Source organism: Medicago truncatula, chromosome 7 (assembly GCF_003473485.1).
Source record: "Medicago truncatula cultivar Jemalong A17 chromosome 7, MtrunA17r5.0-ANR, whole genome shotgun sequence".
NCBI lineage: Eukaryota > Viridiplantae > Streptophyta > Magnoliopsida > Fabales > Fabaceae > Medicago > Medicago truncatula.
Window position 1 is genome coordinate 46,938,503 of NC_053048.1, and position 15,778 is coordinate 46,954,280.

The following is a 15,778-nucleotide window of genomic DNA, read 5'->3' on the forward strand; positions in this document are numbered from 1 at the left end:
TCTATTGGTATTCAAAATTCTAAGGATTTTAATGGATTGTTATGACTAATGGATTTTGTGAGACTTTTTAATGTAAAATGCATCTACTAACAATCTCACACCTAGCTTTGAGACTTTTTTTGTCTCCCACACATAGTCTTGAGATTTTTTTTAGTTGCTTCTCGTTATTTTCTTTTTTACGAAAGTTACTTCTCGAGTCTCGACGTTGTTGTTCACGTTCCAGTCCAAAAAAAAAATCTTCCTGCACAGGTAACATAGTTATCACATTTTTTTACTGTTCTTTAGCAGTTTTGTGCAAGTCATTTTTTTACTAATATCATTTTTATGAAGTTATAAAGTTTGTGCAATCAGTAAAATATGAACAATATCATTAAAATATAAAATATAAAAATGCCTTGCACAAGTCATTTTTTTACTAATATCATTTCTTTAGCAGTTTTGTTCAAGCAATAAAAATGCCTTACAGATTATTATGAAGTTTTGTGCAAGTCATTTTTTTTTCTACTAATATCATTATTTATTATTTTTTTAACGGATTGTTTTGTTGTTGTTATATGCCTTACGATTACAGTTAAATGACCATTATCTTTTTAGGCATTTTTATTATTATTTTTTTCGTCAAGTAGTTTAGTGTCTAAATTCACACACATTATGTGTGGAGAATCCGGGTTCAAACTCCGACCCCTACAAAAATTATTCCTAGTAGCTACCAACTGAGCTACACGTACGAGACAAGTCATTATTATTATTATTATTATTAGTCAATTTGATATTATAGATTTATAATATTTTTTAATCTACGATCATTTTGAATTTTTCTTAAAAATGGATACAATAATTTGAAATCTTAAAATCTCGTTAAGTCCGTTGAAATCTTAAAATTTTGTATTATAAATCCATTAAAATCATGTGTTCAAAATCCTGATTGTAAAAAGTCATTTGAAAAAAGTCTTTTAAAATTCAAGAAAGTCAATATAATCTTACAAAATCTTTTAAAATCTTCAAAATTTTGTTAGTGTTGGAAAAAAAATAAAAATAATAATAGTGCATTACAGTGTTGGAAAAAATAAAAACATCCATAAGCATCTATGAAAAACACAATTAACTTCTTGATATAATCCATTGAAATCTTGATAGTCTTTTAAAATCTTAAGATATAAATCCCTTGAAATCCTTGAGAATCTTTTAAAATCCTAAAAGTCATTAAAATCTTGCATAATCTTTTAAAATTCACTGACTTTTTCATACAAAAATAATCTTTTAAAATCCTAATCAAATACACCCCCTAAATATACATGATCCAAATTGGAGCTAAAGGAAATTTACAACCTGGCAACCTTCAATAGCTCAACCTCCAAAACTGCTAAACTTTATGTTTTACCTTTCCTTATACTTACCTCAATCAAGTTACATTTATGTTCTTCATTTCCTTACTTACCTAATCAAGTACTTGGTCCCATTCCCATATACTCTACCGCTTATACCTTCCTACGCCCCCACCACCTCAAATCTATCCTGTTATAACTTTTTTGTTTTCTTTCTAAGTTCTCAAATATACTATATATATATATATATATTCTTATTCATCGGTGTGTCACAACTCAGAAAGGAAAGGGTACCATATTTTAGGGCTAAATTTGAACAATGGTGGGTGTAATATCCTTGATAACAGGGATGGCTGGTCCAAGTGGGTTTGGATCAGCTTCAACTGCAGAGCAGGTTACTCAAGGAATTGATGCTAGCAACCTTACCGCAATTATCACAGGTAGTGTTACAAATTTGAATCTCTCTATAGAAGATCACTTTCATCATTTGATTTTATATATGTTCATTACACACCTTATACATGCTATCAATTAAATCTGGCTCAAATGTAAGAAACGATTCAATATATCCATCCATAGTAAGTTTTTTTTTTGGTCAACCGCATAATTTTTTTGGTCAACCATATATATAGTAAGTTTATGCACATTTTAAAATTTATTACGTGACCATGTTAACAACGTAATAAATTTTTGTGGGACTCAAATGGGCGGCAAGCTCTCCCTAAGAGTTTTAATGCTGCTGCATATCCAAAGCTGGATTCGAATTCAGGATCTTAGTTAAGCTAGAAGAGACCCGTTCCATCTCATCTAAGCGCTCTCGGGTAGAAAAACTAATATACTCTGTTGTGAAAATATATATCTTTGACTTTTAAAAGTAATAAAAGTATATATATATATATATATATATATATTAAAATATTAAAAATTAGAATCTATTTTGATTATCATAAAAAGGTAAATGAGACTAATAGAGTTAATAGTGCTTTACCCCTATAATATATGTCATTTCCGATTTTCCCCTATAAAATATTTTTTTTTGAATTTTATCCTTTTAAAACTAATATTTTAATTTTTCTTTAAATGAAAACTATAGTTATAAGGAAAGAGCAGAAAAATACAAAAATTTGGATGTCTAAAGTCTCAAGAATAATCAATCGCCTTTATGATGTACAATACTTACACTTTGGAGTATTGTTACAATGCGCCCCACCTTGTAGTCCCAAATGCAAGACAGACAAGACAACACAAGAGATATATGACACAAGTTTGAGCATGTCGTATAGGAAAGATATGTTCACATGTGCCACGAAACAAAATAATAGAAAATAGTACTGTACTAAGAATTTAGAAAATTAATTGTTTGATTTCAGTTTATTTATGAGGAATGTACAACCATTCGTAGGACAACTTACTTATTTGATAGATACTTTATCCGTTTTTACATATAAGTAAAAAAGAAATGTTAAATAACCATTAAAATTCTCAAATATTTAGAGGGGTTGGGGTTCGAACCCCAACTTCAATGTCTGATATTGTAATTTTGACATTTTTATCAGTTGAGTCAGGACTTGTGCACTCTCGACTTTATATTTATTGTAACAAGATCACACACTTAGTTAATAAGAGTAAATTACTACTCCCTTAATTTTTTTTTTTATAAAAGATAAATGAATGAACAAAAATTGATGTATTTAGTGTATGTTATGAACCAAATATGTCAATAAACTCATTAAAAAGAACTAAAGAGAGTATTTTATGTTTTTATTTTTTTAGATTTTTTTAATCCATATGAAATGATTAAACGCCATATTTACAATCTAATGGAGAAAGTGGTTATTTTAGGTTGATAATTGTTCAGGATGTTTTGCTACAAACTTTTATTTTTTCAAGTAAAAACATAATGTTAATAACTTCGATCTCAATTTCGAATGAATCAATTTTACAAATGTCTTCATCAACCCATGTTTGTTCTTGGCTACTTCAATCTATGTCATATGCACAACATGCTACCTTCTGTGTTTGCTAGTGAGTTAGAAAAAAATAGACGCCGGACTACATATAAATGAAAAAATTCATATATATGTCTAATGTTTTAAAGTTTTGAGTGAAACATGTGTCCAATTCACTTGAATGATTGCCTAGTTTAATACGATAACTCACTCAAATGTTTTAAGGCTCTCCCATGAGTCCCAACACTTGGTAACATAAATTATTGTTCTGTTTTACTAAATACTAATATAAAATAAAAAAAATAATGCAGGAGGAGCAAGTGGTATAGGGTTGGAGACAACAAGAGTGTTGGCTCTTAGGAAGGTCCATGTTATCATTGCTGCAAGAAACATTGAATCTGCAGAGGAAGCCAAACAACAAATAACACAAGAGAACAAATCTGCACGAGTGGACATAATGAAACTTGACCTATGCTCAACAAAGTCTGTCCGATCATTCGTCGACAACTTCATTGCTCTTGATCTTCCTCTCAACATCTTAATGTTTGTTTCTATAACTCTTTTATTTATTTATTTAGTAAACAACCGTTTTATTTATTTCAAACCATGAATTTATCTATCTAAGATGAGTACAAAATAAAATAAATAACCTCAACTATTAATGAGAAAATCAATGGTGTCTGCATGAGGGTAACTCAATGATAGAGATAATGCATTCTAATATATCGGAGTTCAAACCAAGAATTCCCCATTTATTTAGGTGAATTTCTAGATACTAAGTTACTTAAGAAACACAAAAATCAATAGTTGATATTTCAATTTCGAACACACCTTTAAATTTGTGTGCATGTAAATGTAATATCATATCAGTTATTGATTTATTCATCAATTATTGATATTGTTATACTCTGAATTGAATTACTTAATTTAGAAGAGCAATATACATTAACCACATCTAACTTAATAAATTTCAATGTTTTGGTACATTACATTTGAATTGGACATTACAGTTTTGGATTGAAATATTGGCTTTGAATGTCAGAAACAATGCTGGAATAATGTTCTGCCCCTTCAAAATCTCAGAGGAGGGAATTGAGATGCAATTTGCAACAAACCATCTTGGTAATGTCTCATTTATCATTCACGACATTATTGTGTTAAAAATGTTTTATGGACACCCACTTTTTCATACATTTGCGGCATCTAGTTAATGACGTGCAAAAACATGATTAATTCAGTTGAGTAGATGGTTAATTCAATTCACCTTAAAAATTATGGTTCATTAAACTACTTGAACTAACCACAATTTCGGTAGTGAATTGAACTAACCACGTATCCAACTGAATTAACCACATTTTAAATGCGATTAATCAGGTGTTGTGCTCGTGTATAAAGTGGATGTCCATGTATCATTAATTTATTGTGCTGGACCTTGTTGTATAGTAAGTTTTAGCTTTGTACCCTATTACTTAATTGTTACCTCTATCTAATCCCTTTTTAACTTCTTAGGCCATTTCCTCTTGACAAATCTTCTTCTTGACAAAATGAAACAAACTGCAAAAACAACTGGAATAGAGGGGAGGATCATAAATCTATCATCAATTGCTCATAGATACACTTACTTTAGAAAGGGGATTAAATTTGAGAAGATCAATGATAAAAAAGGGTACTTTTGCTTTGACTCTAATTGACTAAAGTTAATTTCTTGTTTCATATGGTTGTGAAGAGCACTGTAATTTATTAAATTTTTGTGTTGCTTATTGCTTTAACTTTTTCAGTTATTCTAGCAAGAAGGCCTATGGACAGTCCAAGTTAGCCAACATATTACATGCAAATGAACTCTCTCGTCGCCTGCAGGTAACCCAACATATTACAAGTATCTTTGAGTCAGAGCCATCGATTAAGGAAACAAGTATAATAAAAATATTTTAAAATTGTTTAGCCAAACTTTTAAAAATGTAAGCAATGCTTCTTTCAATATTTTTTTTTTCCTTAACCGGTAATTTTGTGAAAAGAGGACCCTCTGCTATACCAATCATCATATCCTAATTAGTGGACTAGTTATGGAGCATGTATATTAATTTGGTGTCTCACATTTGTCAACAGGAAGAGGGAGTGAACATCACAGTCAACTCTGTCCACCCAGGAGTGATAATGACTCCTCTTATGAGATACTCTTCTTACACAATGCGTATGTTAATTCTCCTTAAACACAAAAGACAAATATAACATTGTCTATGATTTCACTCACAAGGATATATACTTTGTGTTAAGTAATATAATATAGCTCAAAATGAAAATTAAATCTAATACAATTGCATTGGATTAAATTAGCTTTTGTGTGTTTCTTTAGAAAGAGATAATAAACTTTAGAATATACAAGATATGCAATAATTTTGTTTGTTTGGACATATATATAACATTGCTATTATCGGCAGAACTCATTTAAGATTAAAAGCACTAATCTAGAAAAGAAAGACACATATTTTCATTATGTTATTTGTATTTCAATTAATGGAAATTTGTGGTGAGATTTTCCTTTTTTTTTAAGAAAAAATTTGTGGTGAGAATAAAACTACTAATCTAGAAAATTAAGTGTATTAAAAATATAGAAATATGATTGGTAAATGGCATTGTATTAAAATGCTCACTGATGTCTATTTGTTTAATAAGAAATGTTAGTACTTTATACTTCATAAACAAATGCTCACTAAAATAATAAATGTTGACACAAGGATGCTACTTTTGTATGATAATTGATAAGTGTATTAAAAATATAGAAATATGATTGGTAAATGAATTAAAAAAAAAAAAAAAAAGTTATGAATGTATGTAATCATGTATTGAACTAGTTTGATTTGTTTATAAAATTGGAATTGAATTCATTAATCTCAATGTTTTTAATTTATAATCTACATTTGAATTTATATTGGGTCAGATTGATTTATATACTCCATTGTTTATGCAGACTTGTTGAAGATCTTCAGCTTTTACATATGGAAGAACGTCCCACAGGCATTTTATCTAACTTAACCCTTTTAGTTTTCCTACACATGCAAAATTGTTAAAGAAACATGTAATCACTCATCCTTTTTTTTTTTTGGGTGCTTTTAATTTGCAGGGAGCTGCCACGACATGTTATGTTGCACTCCACCCAAGTGTAAAAGGTGTAACTGGGAAGTACTTTGTGGATTGCAATGAATTCAAGCCAAGTGCATATGCAAAAAATAAACTCTTAGCAAAGAAACTTTGGGATTTCAGCAACAAGTTGATCAATTCAATTTCAAAAGCTTGATTGACCACACTTTCTGTTTGGTTCACCACTTTATTATAACCTATTATTATATGCCATACTGTGTTATATACTAAGCTGCACGTTTATTTACTGTTAAAGTTATTGTTCTATGAGGATGTTTCCAAACACATGTGTTATTGTGATGTGGAATTTCTGATCATATTTATTTTACTTACTAGTATAGCATTTCTTTCTAAAAACTCAGTAATCAATTTAAGGATATGAATGAATTATTAAGGGGCCTAATTCGAGGATCAATTTCACCGTCTAGTAAGGGGCCTAATTAAAGTTAGAGCAACATATGAATGAATTATTGACACCTTAAAAATTCGAACTAAGATGCAGAAAGAAACATACTCCTAGGTCTAAAGCCATCGGTTCACCAACCCAACTCTAGAGGTTTATATTACTATACAAATGAGAATGAGCAGCAATGGAATATTTCAAAGTGAAAATAACACATAAAAGAGGGATTTCAGCAATGAGAACTTTGAAAACTACTTTATAATTTTGTAATCTATTTACAATATTACATAAATTTCATTGATTGGATTTACAAAGGCCAATGATACCTATGTTGACATAGCGAAAATTCTCAGTATCATTAATTTGTAACAAAATTTCGGTGAATTGGATTCAGAGACTCACTAAGACTAAAAGATGTAGCCCCAAAAGGGAAAACATATTGTCTTTGACAAAAAGTGTGTTAGACACACACTAACACGATCCCGATACATGCAAGTTATATTCGATCACTTTCATTTTCTCTCCGGTCAAAAAGAATTCGAAGTCTCAAGAGTTAGATCATGCTCCCACAAACAATCCCACAGCTCTCACCACACAAGTAGAAGCTGCTACAATCAACGCAGCAAAGATTGGTGGAACAATTAGATCAAGCTTAGACTTCACAAACAAATGAGAAGGAAAACATAGAATCTCTCCAGGAACATCCAATGGCATTCTGATGAGCCCATCATTTCTACACTTCTGAGAGAACGAAGAGGAAGGAGATATGGCTGAAACAAACGTCACCTGCGGCGCAATTGACGCTACTGCAACCGTTAAGGTTAATAGTGCTATCCAAGTGGTTGCATAGGTAAGTATAGGCCATGGTGTTGTGAAGTGTAAACGGAAGAAGTTAGAGAGCCATAAAGACATTGTGAGGAGATGAATAAAATGTTTAGTTGTTGGTGTTTTTTGTGGTGTGTACTTATGTTTTAAAAACTGGTCTGAAATAGGTGCGAAACTACCTAATCTAACTACTTTTGAGTTTTTGAGGGTGTTGGTGATTTTGGTATGGAAAATTGGATACAAAAGAACCAATGGATATTTGAGTGGAGCACGACTTTGATAACCATATTGATGGCTTTGTTGACCAAGTTTTGTGGTGTGGAATTTTGGGCGTGATTTATGGTGGGTTTGGTTTGGATAGTTGTTGTTAATTTAGACTTAAGAGTAAGAGCTACTCCACACCCTTAATTAAAAATTTCAAAGTATCCTATACGTGCAAACATGTTAAATGCTAATTGGTGGAATGATTCTATTTTTTATATATAAAAAATGGGTATTCACATCATGCAACTATAAAGATTTGCCCTCCCGTCGGTTGGTAGAATCACAAAATCTTTTTGAAAAAATTTGAGAGATGAATTCAAACTCAAAACCTCAAATAAAGAGATTTAAACTCAATCATCCAAAAAAAAGTCTTAGGATAGTAAAGTGGTTGTTTAGACACTACGGTTCATAAACTTATAATTTTAAATGTATGTAAGAACTTTGAGCCTTATAAATTAGGATAATTCTTAGTTTTGATGGATACCCTTAGGCAAAATAACTAAATATAAAAAGTTACTTATATGAAATGATTAACGGTTGAATACCACACCTAAGAAATGATTAACAGAGTAATAGTATTTTGTTTGTAAAAAAAAAAAACCAAGGTATATATTTTAAAAAAAAAAAAAAAAAAAAAGTCAGCTGATATATATATATATATATATATATATATATATATATATATATATATATAAAAATTAGAATAAAGGGATAGTAGTTTTTATTACGTAGCTTATTATAAAAATTGTAATGGATAAAAATGGAATTTAAATGAAATAATAAAGGTAAAGTTGGAAGAAAAAGTGAGAAGCTATAAACTATAAGCTCAAACGTTACTTGGAATAGCTTCTGAAAAATAGTTTATAAGCTCGTGAAATAAGCTATAAGCTCATGGTGAAAAAGTGTTACCAAACAGAGCTTTTTTTGTCAAACGAGCTTATAAGCTAAGAGCTAAAAGCTCTTTTTTGGGTGTTACCAAACATACCCTATATATCTGTGTGGTGCCTTAGTGGCGGATTTTAGTCTGCATTTTCATGATCATGCATGGCATATGCATCTGTGTGGTGCCTTAGTGGCGGGAATCGCAATTATATTCTGTGTGGATGCCTTAGTGGCAGGAATTGCAATTATATTCTGTGTGGAAGCCTTAGTGGCGGGAATTATATCCGAATCATATAGTTATAAGAGCATGTATCTTACGCATAATTGCATTGCGTCGGTTGGATATTTGTGATTTTATAATTGATTTAAACTATTATAATGCAAATGAAATGTGTGTGAACTTTACTTAAAGACAATGACTTGAATGTATTTTTCTTATATCTTTTTGATTGAGAAGTTTTGATACTATCTATTTTATGACATTGTTTCTTGTGCTTTGAGTATGAACCAATTTGGATATGGAAATTGACCCTTACATTAAAATTTTAGGTACCTAAGAAGAGATTGTCTATGCTTTGAAGTTTTTGCTTGAAGTGCGTACGGGGGACAAATTGGATTTTTGATCGAATTGTAAATTTTAAAGGATATTTATTTTAGGAATTTTTAGTTAAATTATGTTAAGAATTTTGTATAGATTTTGCTAAGAATTTATTATTGATGATAAAAAGAAAATAGTAGTAATTTTCTAAAATGAGAATGAATTAGGAGTAATGTCTTGGATCAAAATCCGAGGCGTTACTTTACTATATTAATCTTAGATTTAATTTAAGCAAAATGTCATCTCTTATTTCTAAATGTGAACCTGCAATATTAAACCTAGATTAAACCTAATTTTTTCGCGTGACTTTACTATATTAACCTTAGATTTAATTTATGCAAAACGTCATCTCTTATTTCTAAATGTTAACCCGTGACGCAATATTAACCCTAGATTTAACCTAATTTTTTCGCGTGACTTTACTATATTAACCCTAGATTTAATTTATGCAAAATGTCATATCTTATTTCTAAATATTAACCCGTGACACAATATTAACCTTAAATTTAACCTCATTTTTCGTGTGACTTTAGTGTTTTAATCCTAGATTTAATTTATGCAAAATGTCATCTCTTATTTCTAAATGTTAACCGTGACGCAATATCAACCCTAGATTTAACCTTATTTTTTCGCGTGACTTTACGATATTAACCCTAGATTTAATTTATGCAAAATGTCACTCTTATTTTTAAATGTTAACCCGTGACGCAATATTAACCCTAGATTTAACCTAATTTTTCGCGTGACTTTACTATATTAACCTTAGATTTAATTTATGCAAAATGTCATCTCTAATTTTAAACTAATTTTTTCCTCATACTTTTGCATTTAATGTTTATCTAAAGTAAAATAAAATTATGTTCCTAATTATAAGCTAGTTTTTTTGGAAAGGAATAACCGTTAACCCGTCTCGCAATACTTAACATAATCTCTTACTTATAAATGTTAACCCATCTCGCTATACTTAACCTATTATGTTACGTTACTTATAAATGTTAATCTGTCTCGCTATACTTAACCTAATTTTAACCTAATTTTTTCCTCCACACTTTTGCATTTAATGTTTATCTAAAGTAAAATAAAAATTATGTTCCTGATTATATGATGTGTTTTTGGATAGGAATAACTGTTAATCCGTCTCGATATACTTAACATAATCTCTTACTTATAAATGTTAATCCGTCTTGCTATACATAACCTATTTTATTACGTTACGGTATCAAAGACGAAGTCATGGAAAATTATGTTATGGTACAGTACCAACGTCTATGCTTCTTAATATTATGAAATACTATATGACAATCATGACATTCATCTAAAATATTGTTACATATTACGTCAAATATTACCTTCCATATGCACGGGTCGATGGTCTAGTTTAAGAATGAAGAAGATAGTACAAAAATTGTCACAATTTTGACAACTCATTCAACGTGAAATGTGACCATAAAATAAGAGAAATGATGTTTGTACAACCATTTTTATACAACTTTCTCTCTCATACTCACATTATCTTCTTATTCTCTCTCTTCCTTTTTCTCTCTTCATTATTATTGACCAATGAGAAGAAAGAATAACAAGGTTGTCACAAAGTTGTACTAAAAGAGTTGTTTAAATAACAGTGCTCGTGGAATAAAGACATGGATGAAATTGGATGTTTTCTATTGAGGCAAGAAGGCAGATATGCATATGAAAATCTAGCATGTTTGAAGTTGCAGAAACATTGAAATTCACTCACCAGTGGAGGATGATGGTGTTTTCCCCACCTTGATAGTCAACCATAGAAAACTACATAATGTCAAACATAGGGAAACCAACATGATCACGACGAATGTTTGGAACGAGATGTGAGGTGCCAAAAAGAACACCATAGCAATCGTAGCACTTTGCCATATCTTCAACTGTGCAAAAGCCCCTTCCTACACCACAAAGTAACATAAACTTCACATAATAGATAGCTCAATGCATATTTGAAATTACTACGAGTTTGATGAAATCACGACTTCAACGTAACTTTGTTGAAAGTAATCATATATTTTCACAAACTTGCAATAAATCCATGTTACTTGTACATGATTTGAGTTTTGAAATGTAATAATAGCATTTGTATACCGTGTCGTGCTTAAATAGTATTGCTAGCAAAACGCTGAGTTGTGTTGCTAAAATTCCATCACCAACGCCCAATAGAGCAGCCATAAAGATAATATATGAAGTACCAAGCAATCCTTTAGCTATGCTGCATTAGGAGTGGCAATGAGTACTATATGTGAAATGAAATTACACAAAGGAAAATAAATGATATGATATCCATAAACTTTAGTCAAATGGAATACTACTGACCTGAAATCTAGCAGAAGTAAGATTAGTACAATTGCCTGACCAAAAGCACCAACAGAAACTATCAACGTTATAGATTTGAGACCAGAGGTGAGACGACCAGCAGTCAGAGAACACTGGCATATTTTAAGAATTAAGAGTTTAAATTTGATACATTGTCGTTATTAAAAGTTTCATACTGCCCAAAAAAGATAGATAATCAATCGTACACGCGACTTTAGAAATGATTATGATTAATGTCAACAAAGTTTTTAAAAGAGAAGCATGAAGCATTCAAGTAAGTTATGAACTGCCACAAAAGGCAAGGTTTTGCAATTCTGCATTCCGTACTTACTATTCCATCAAAAGCCCCATAAGCTGCCATTGCAATACCAACACCAGAAACTCCAATTGCAGGAGTTACAACATACTTGGTAAATTCCGCCCTATAAAAAAGTGTTTCATTACCAAATAGTTATGAAGAACTGACACATACATTGAACACAACAGTGACACATAGACGAAATAATAATTTTAAAAAATAAAAGTAATTGAATGTAACCACATGCGTGGTATATGACACTAGACACACATTGAATATGAAATGTTGGTGGTAAATGGCCGAATGGTACAAACAAACTACACACAAAAAAAAAAAGGACACCGGTAGAACTCAGAACCAGTACTATTAATACTAGTAGATTGTGAAGACATATGATGTTATGGTTCATAAGAAATTACCATACAAATGCTGCTTGTAGACCTGAATATGCAATAAGAGGTATGATCAACAACATATTTGCATCAGAGAATGAACTCTTGAGTGATCTACATAGAGACTTCAGGGATGATGATTCACTTGCATCAATATCAGTACCTAAATTTTTGTATTCTCGTGTTTTATTGCTACTCCTTTTACGAAGAAAGCACATTAGTATTGCACCAAAGGTCATAACAGAAAGGAATACAACAAACAATAAGGTTGTGCCTTTGATACTTCCCACCTGTATGATAAACACCAACAATTCTTAATTTCTAACAAGATTGGATTAAGCAAATAGATGATTATAAGAATATTTGCAAAATGTGAAGATTAACCACCACATACTTGGTTATTTCTGAGTAGAGCAAATGTAATAAGATTTCCAATAACCTGCAAAGCATGTATCAGAAAGAAAAGAAAATCATTTTTTTGACTTCTAAAATAAACAATTTTCATTCAAAGAAACATAAAACAATGTCAGGAGTGAAGATATAATTTGATGACCTGATGGAGTGCAAATAGAGCCCAGAATTCTCCATTGAAGTCGCCAATTATTGCGCCTTCGTGGAGATTGTTATCGGCAGCATAACTGCGAGCTGTGGAAGTTAAATATGTTCCCTGACAGATCAAACTAAGATGAATTAAGATATGGAGGACTAATGACAGCTTGAAGGAACTATGGAACATTAACATGTTACATGTACCTGCCCAACCCATATTATAGAAGCACAAAACCCGAGATACAAAGAGGCCGGAACCAGTGTATACCTGCATGAAGGTAAAGGATCAATGTGCATAAAAAGTTCGTGTTAATTAGACACTAAAATCATGAAGTAAAGCATAAATTATGCTTATGCATAAAAACATAACTACGAAAGGGTATGAACATGATGGTCAACCTTCAAACTAAAAAGTTTGAGGTTGATTTTGTGATCCAGACCCTATAGTTGTTACTGACTTGGTGTATGGTTTCTCTTAAGAGTGTGTTTGGATGGGGGAATGTTTTGAGGGAATGTAATGTTTTGAGGGAATTCAACTACTTTAAGGTGAATTCTATTGTTTTGAATTCACCTCAAAGTAGTTGAATTCCCTCAAAACATTACATTCCCTCGAAACATTTCCCCATCCAAACACACTCTTAGGGATAAATACCAATACCATAATAATAATAAGATAAACTACAAGGATCAACCCTTTAAGAAAATTAAGGATAATTTCATTTTGTTGAATAAAAACTATTGGACTAATTGAGAAAATATCAATTAGAAGAACTTCATACTTATGTTGAATAAAAATTATTGAACTAATTGAGAAAATATCAATTAGAAGAACTTCATACTTATACTCAACGAGGGACCAAAATCTCAAAAAGTACTATTCCAGGGGCCGAAATCCAAACTAGAAGAAAATGTAAAGACTGAAATCAACTTTAAATAAAATAATTCATTTATAATTATATTATTAATAATTCTACAAGAATTAATTTTTGCATTTTTCCTCTACACAGCTGATCACAAAGAAGAAAACTGCCCACCACTTTGGCACCCCAACTAAAGCATTCCAATTCAACCATTTGAAAATCAATTTCCAAATTTCCTTTGTCTTTACGCAATTCAAAAACAAATTATTTACTGTTTCAATTTCATTAAAACACAAAACACAATATTGTTGATGAAAATGGACTCTCTCAATTGAAATCCTCATAATTTTTCTTAATTGTTAAACCGTAACCATCAAACATGAGAGATATAATGAAAAATAAAATCGTAAAGAAATGAGAAATTGAATTTGATAGTTGAGATTATAACAATTGATAAAAATTGAGAATCCATTTCCATCAAGATGGATATCATTTACCGAACGTCAGAATCCTTTCTCGTTACAATCTCCAACCAAATACACATACTTTCGAGTGGAACCAAGGATCCACCCACACTAATAAACAATGTATACGTTCTATTAAATATCCAAAATAACCCCATGGAAAAATCCAAAATTTTTCATATGGTATTTAGAGATACAAATAATACAGACTTCTTTCTTCTACAAAAGCCACGATTAGAAAAGCATATTAAGATTAATCAACAATGAATTGTTCCAAGTGGTAAGGAACTCAAATCCCTTAAGCATGTCGTTAATTGGATCATGCGTATGGAGAAAAAATCTGTTGGGCGGGGAGAATCCACCTTATGTGCCCTATATGTTTTCGACGGAGATTAGTTATTGTTAAACGGCGGTGGAAACTTCTAACCAATATAATGGTAAAAAAATAACCATGATTAAAAACAAATGAATATAAATAGCAACATAGCTTGCACCGGATGTTGCATGCAGTTCTTACCAACTGGGCTTCAAATTTGCAGCAACGTAGAACCAATAACCAGATGTTCCAATAATCAAAGCATTCTTGGAACCGAGAATCCGCACCACCAAAGAAGCAAACACAGAGAAAAATGTGAAAGACAAATACAAAATTCCTAGTGAAGTTGTACCCAAGTTCTCCTCCTGAAAGAAAAAAAAAAAATGAATAACTCAAAAACCATCACAATCAAATTTACTAATGATAAACTTAAGAGTTAAATTTCATTCCTCATAAACCAAACGCGAAAAGAAAAAAAAAAACTAACAGTGTTGAGAGTGCTTTGTAAATTTTGAGCAGCTCCATAAGCTAGAAATATCAATAGAAACGCTAAGCTCAAAATATGAACATCTCTTGTGTGATTCTTAGGTAGTTGAAGTTCAAGCTGTGATTCTTTATTGCTGGAAATAATTACACACTTTGTTGTTTCCATTTATTATCTATCTATAAACTCAATATAACATAGGAGAGTGTCATGGTTACTATTTTTTTGCTTACGTGACAGCTAATGAACAAAAGAAAATTGCTGCCATGCTTGCATTTAGGCCCCTTCTAAAGATGAATACGTACAATTTTAATGTGAATTCTGTAATAGATAAATGTGTCCTTTTGTCGTGTCTAAGAATTAAAATTGATAGAATGGATAAATATGTTGTTCTCTAAAAACTTTTCGATAAACAATTTGGTGTCTCGTGAGCTTGTTATTGAGCTATGATTGTTTTTAGAGTTGTGTTATTTGAACATCCATATATGTAACAACTTCTCTGACAATCAAAATTTTACAAAGGAAATAAGGTAGTGGCACAAAAACCAAAGCAATAGAGAGAGAAAGTAAAAAGATAATATAAATATGAGAGAGAAAATTCTCACAAAAATTGTAAAAAATAGTTGTTCAAATATCATTTCTCTTGTTTTGAATGAGAGGAGTATTGTAACATTTTGTTGATACTAAGAGT

At 30.9% G+C, this 15,778-nt stretch overlaps 3 protein-coding genes across 4 annotated transcripts; 1 reads left to right on the forward strand and 2 right to left on the reverse strand.

The window, feature by feature from the left end:
• Window positions 1-1,533: 1,533 nt before the first annotated feature.
• Window positions 1,534-6,740, forward strand: LOC11435990 (short-chain dehydrogenase TIC 32 B, chloroplastic). The gene is made up of 8 exons (XM_024771076.2): window positions 1,534-1,765; window positions 3,586-3,817; window positions 4,317-4,396; window positions 4,784-4,940; window positions 5,053-5,131; window positions 5,381-5,465; window positions 6,243-6,289; window positions 6,396-6,740. The coding sequence occupies exons 1-8, from the start codon at window positions 1,645-1,647 to the stop codon at window positions 6,567-6,569; spliced, it is 975 nt and encodes a 324-aa protein (XP_024626844.2). The 5' UTR covers window positions 1,534-1,644; the 3' UTR covers window positions 6,570-6,740.
• Window positions 5,460-15,414, reverse strand: LOC11424571 (UNC93-like protein 3). 2 transcript variants are annotated; one of them, XM_039828092.1, is made up of 11 exons: window positions 15,091-15,414; window positions 14,805-14,968; window positions 13,168-13,231; window positions 12,968-13,081; window positions 12,809-12,853; window positions 12,442-12,704; window positions 12,056-12,146; window positions 11,725-11,759; window positions 11,497-11,620; window positions 11,123-11,303; window positions 5,460-6,321 (listed from the first exon to the last, which is right to left on the reverse strand). In XM_039828092.1, exons 1-11 carry the CDS (start codon window positions 15,253-15,255, stop codon window positions 6,299-6,301), a joined length of 1,269 nt encoding a protein of 422 aa, XP_039684026.1. In that variant the 5' UTR covers window positions 15,256-15,414; the 3' UTR covers window positions 5,460-6,298. The 2 variants fall into 2 exon arrangements, with proteins under 2 accessions (XP_039684026.1, XP_003625501.2); XM_003625453.3 differs by having other exon boundaries at window positions 11,725-11,837; window positions 15,091-15,411.
• LOC11420946 (uncharacterized) lies at window positions 7,043-8,319 on the reverse strand. Its single transcript, XM_003625452.4, has one exon. It carries the CDS (start codon window positions 7,725-7,727, stop codon window positions 7,374-7,376), a length of 354 nt encoding a protein of 117 aa, XP_003625500.1. The 5' UTR covers window positions 7,728-8,319; the 3' UTR covers window positions 7,043-7,373.
• Window positions 15,415-15,778: the final 364 nt, after the last annotated feature.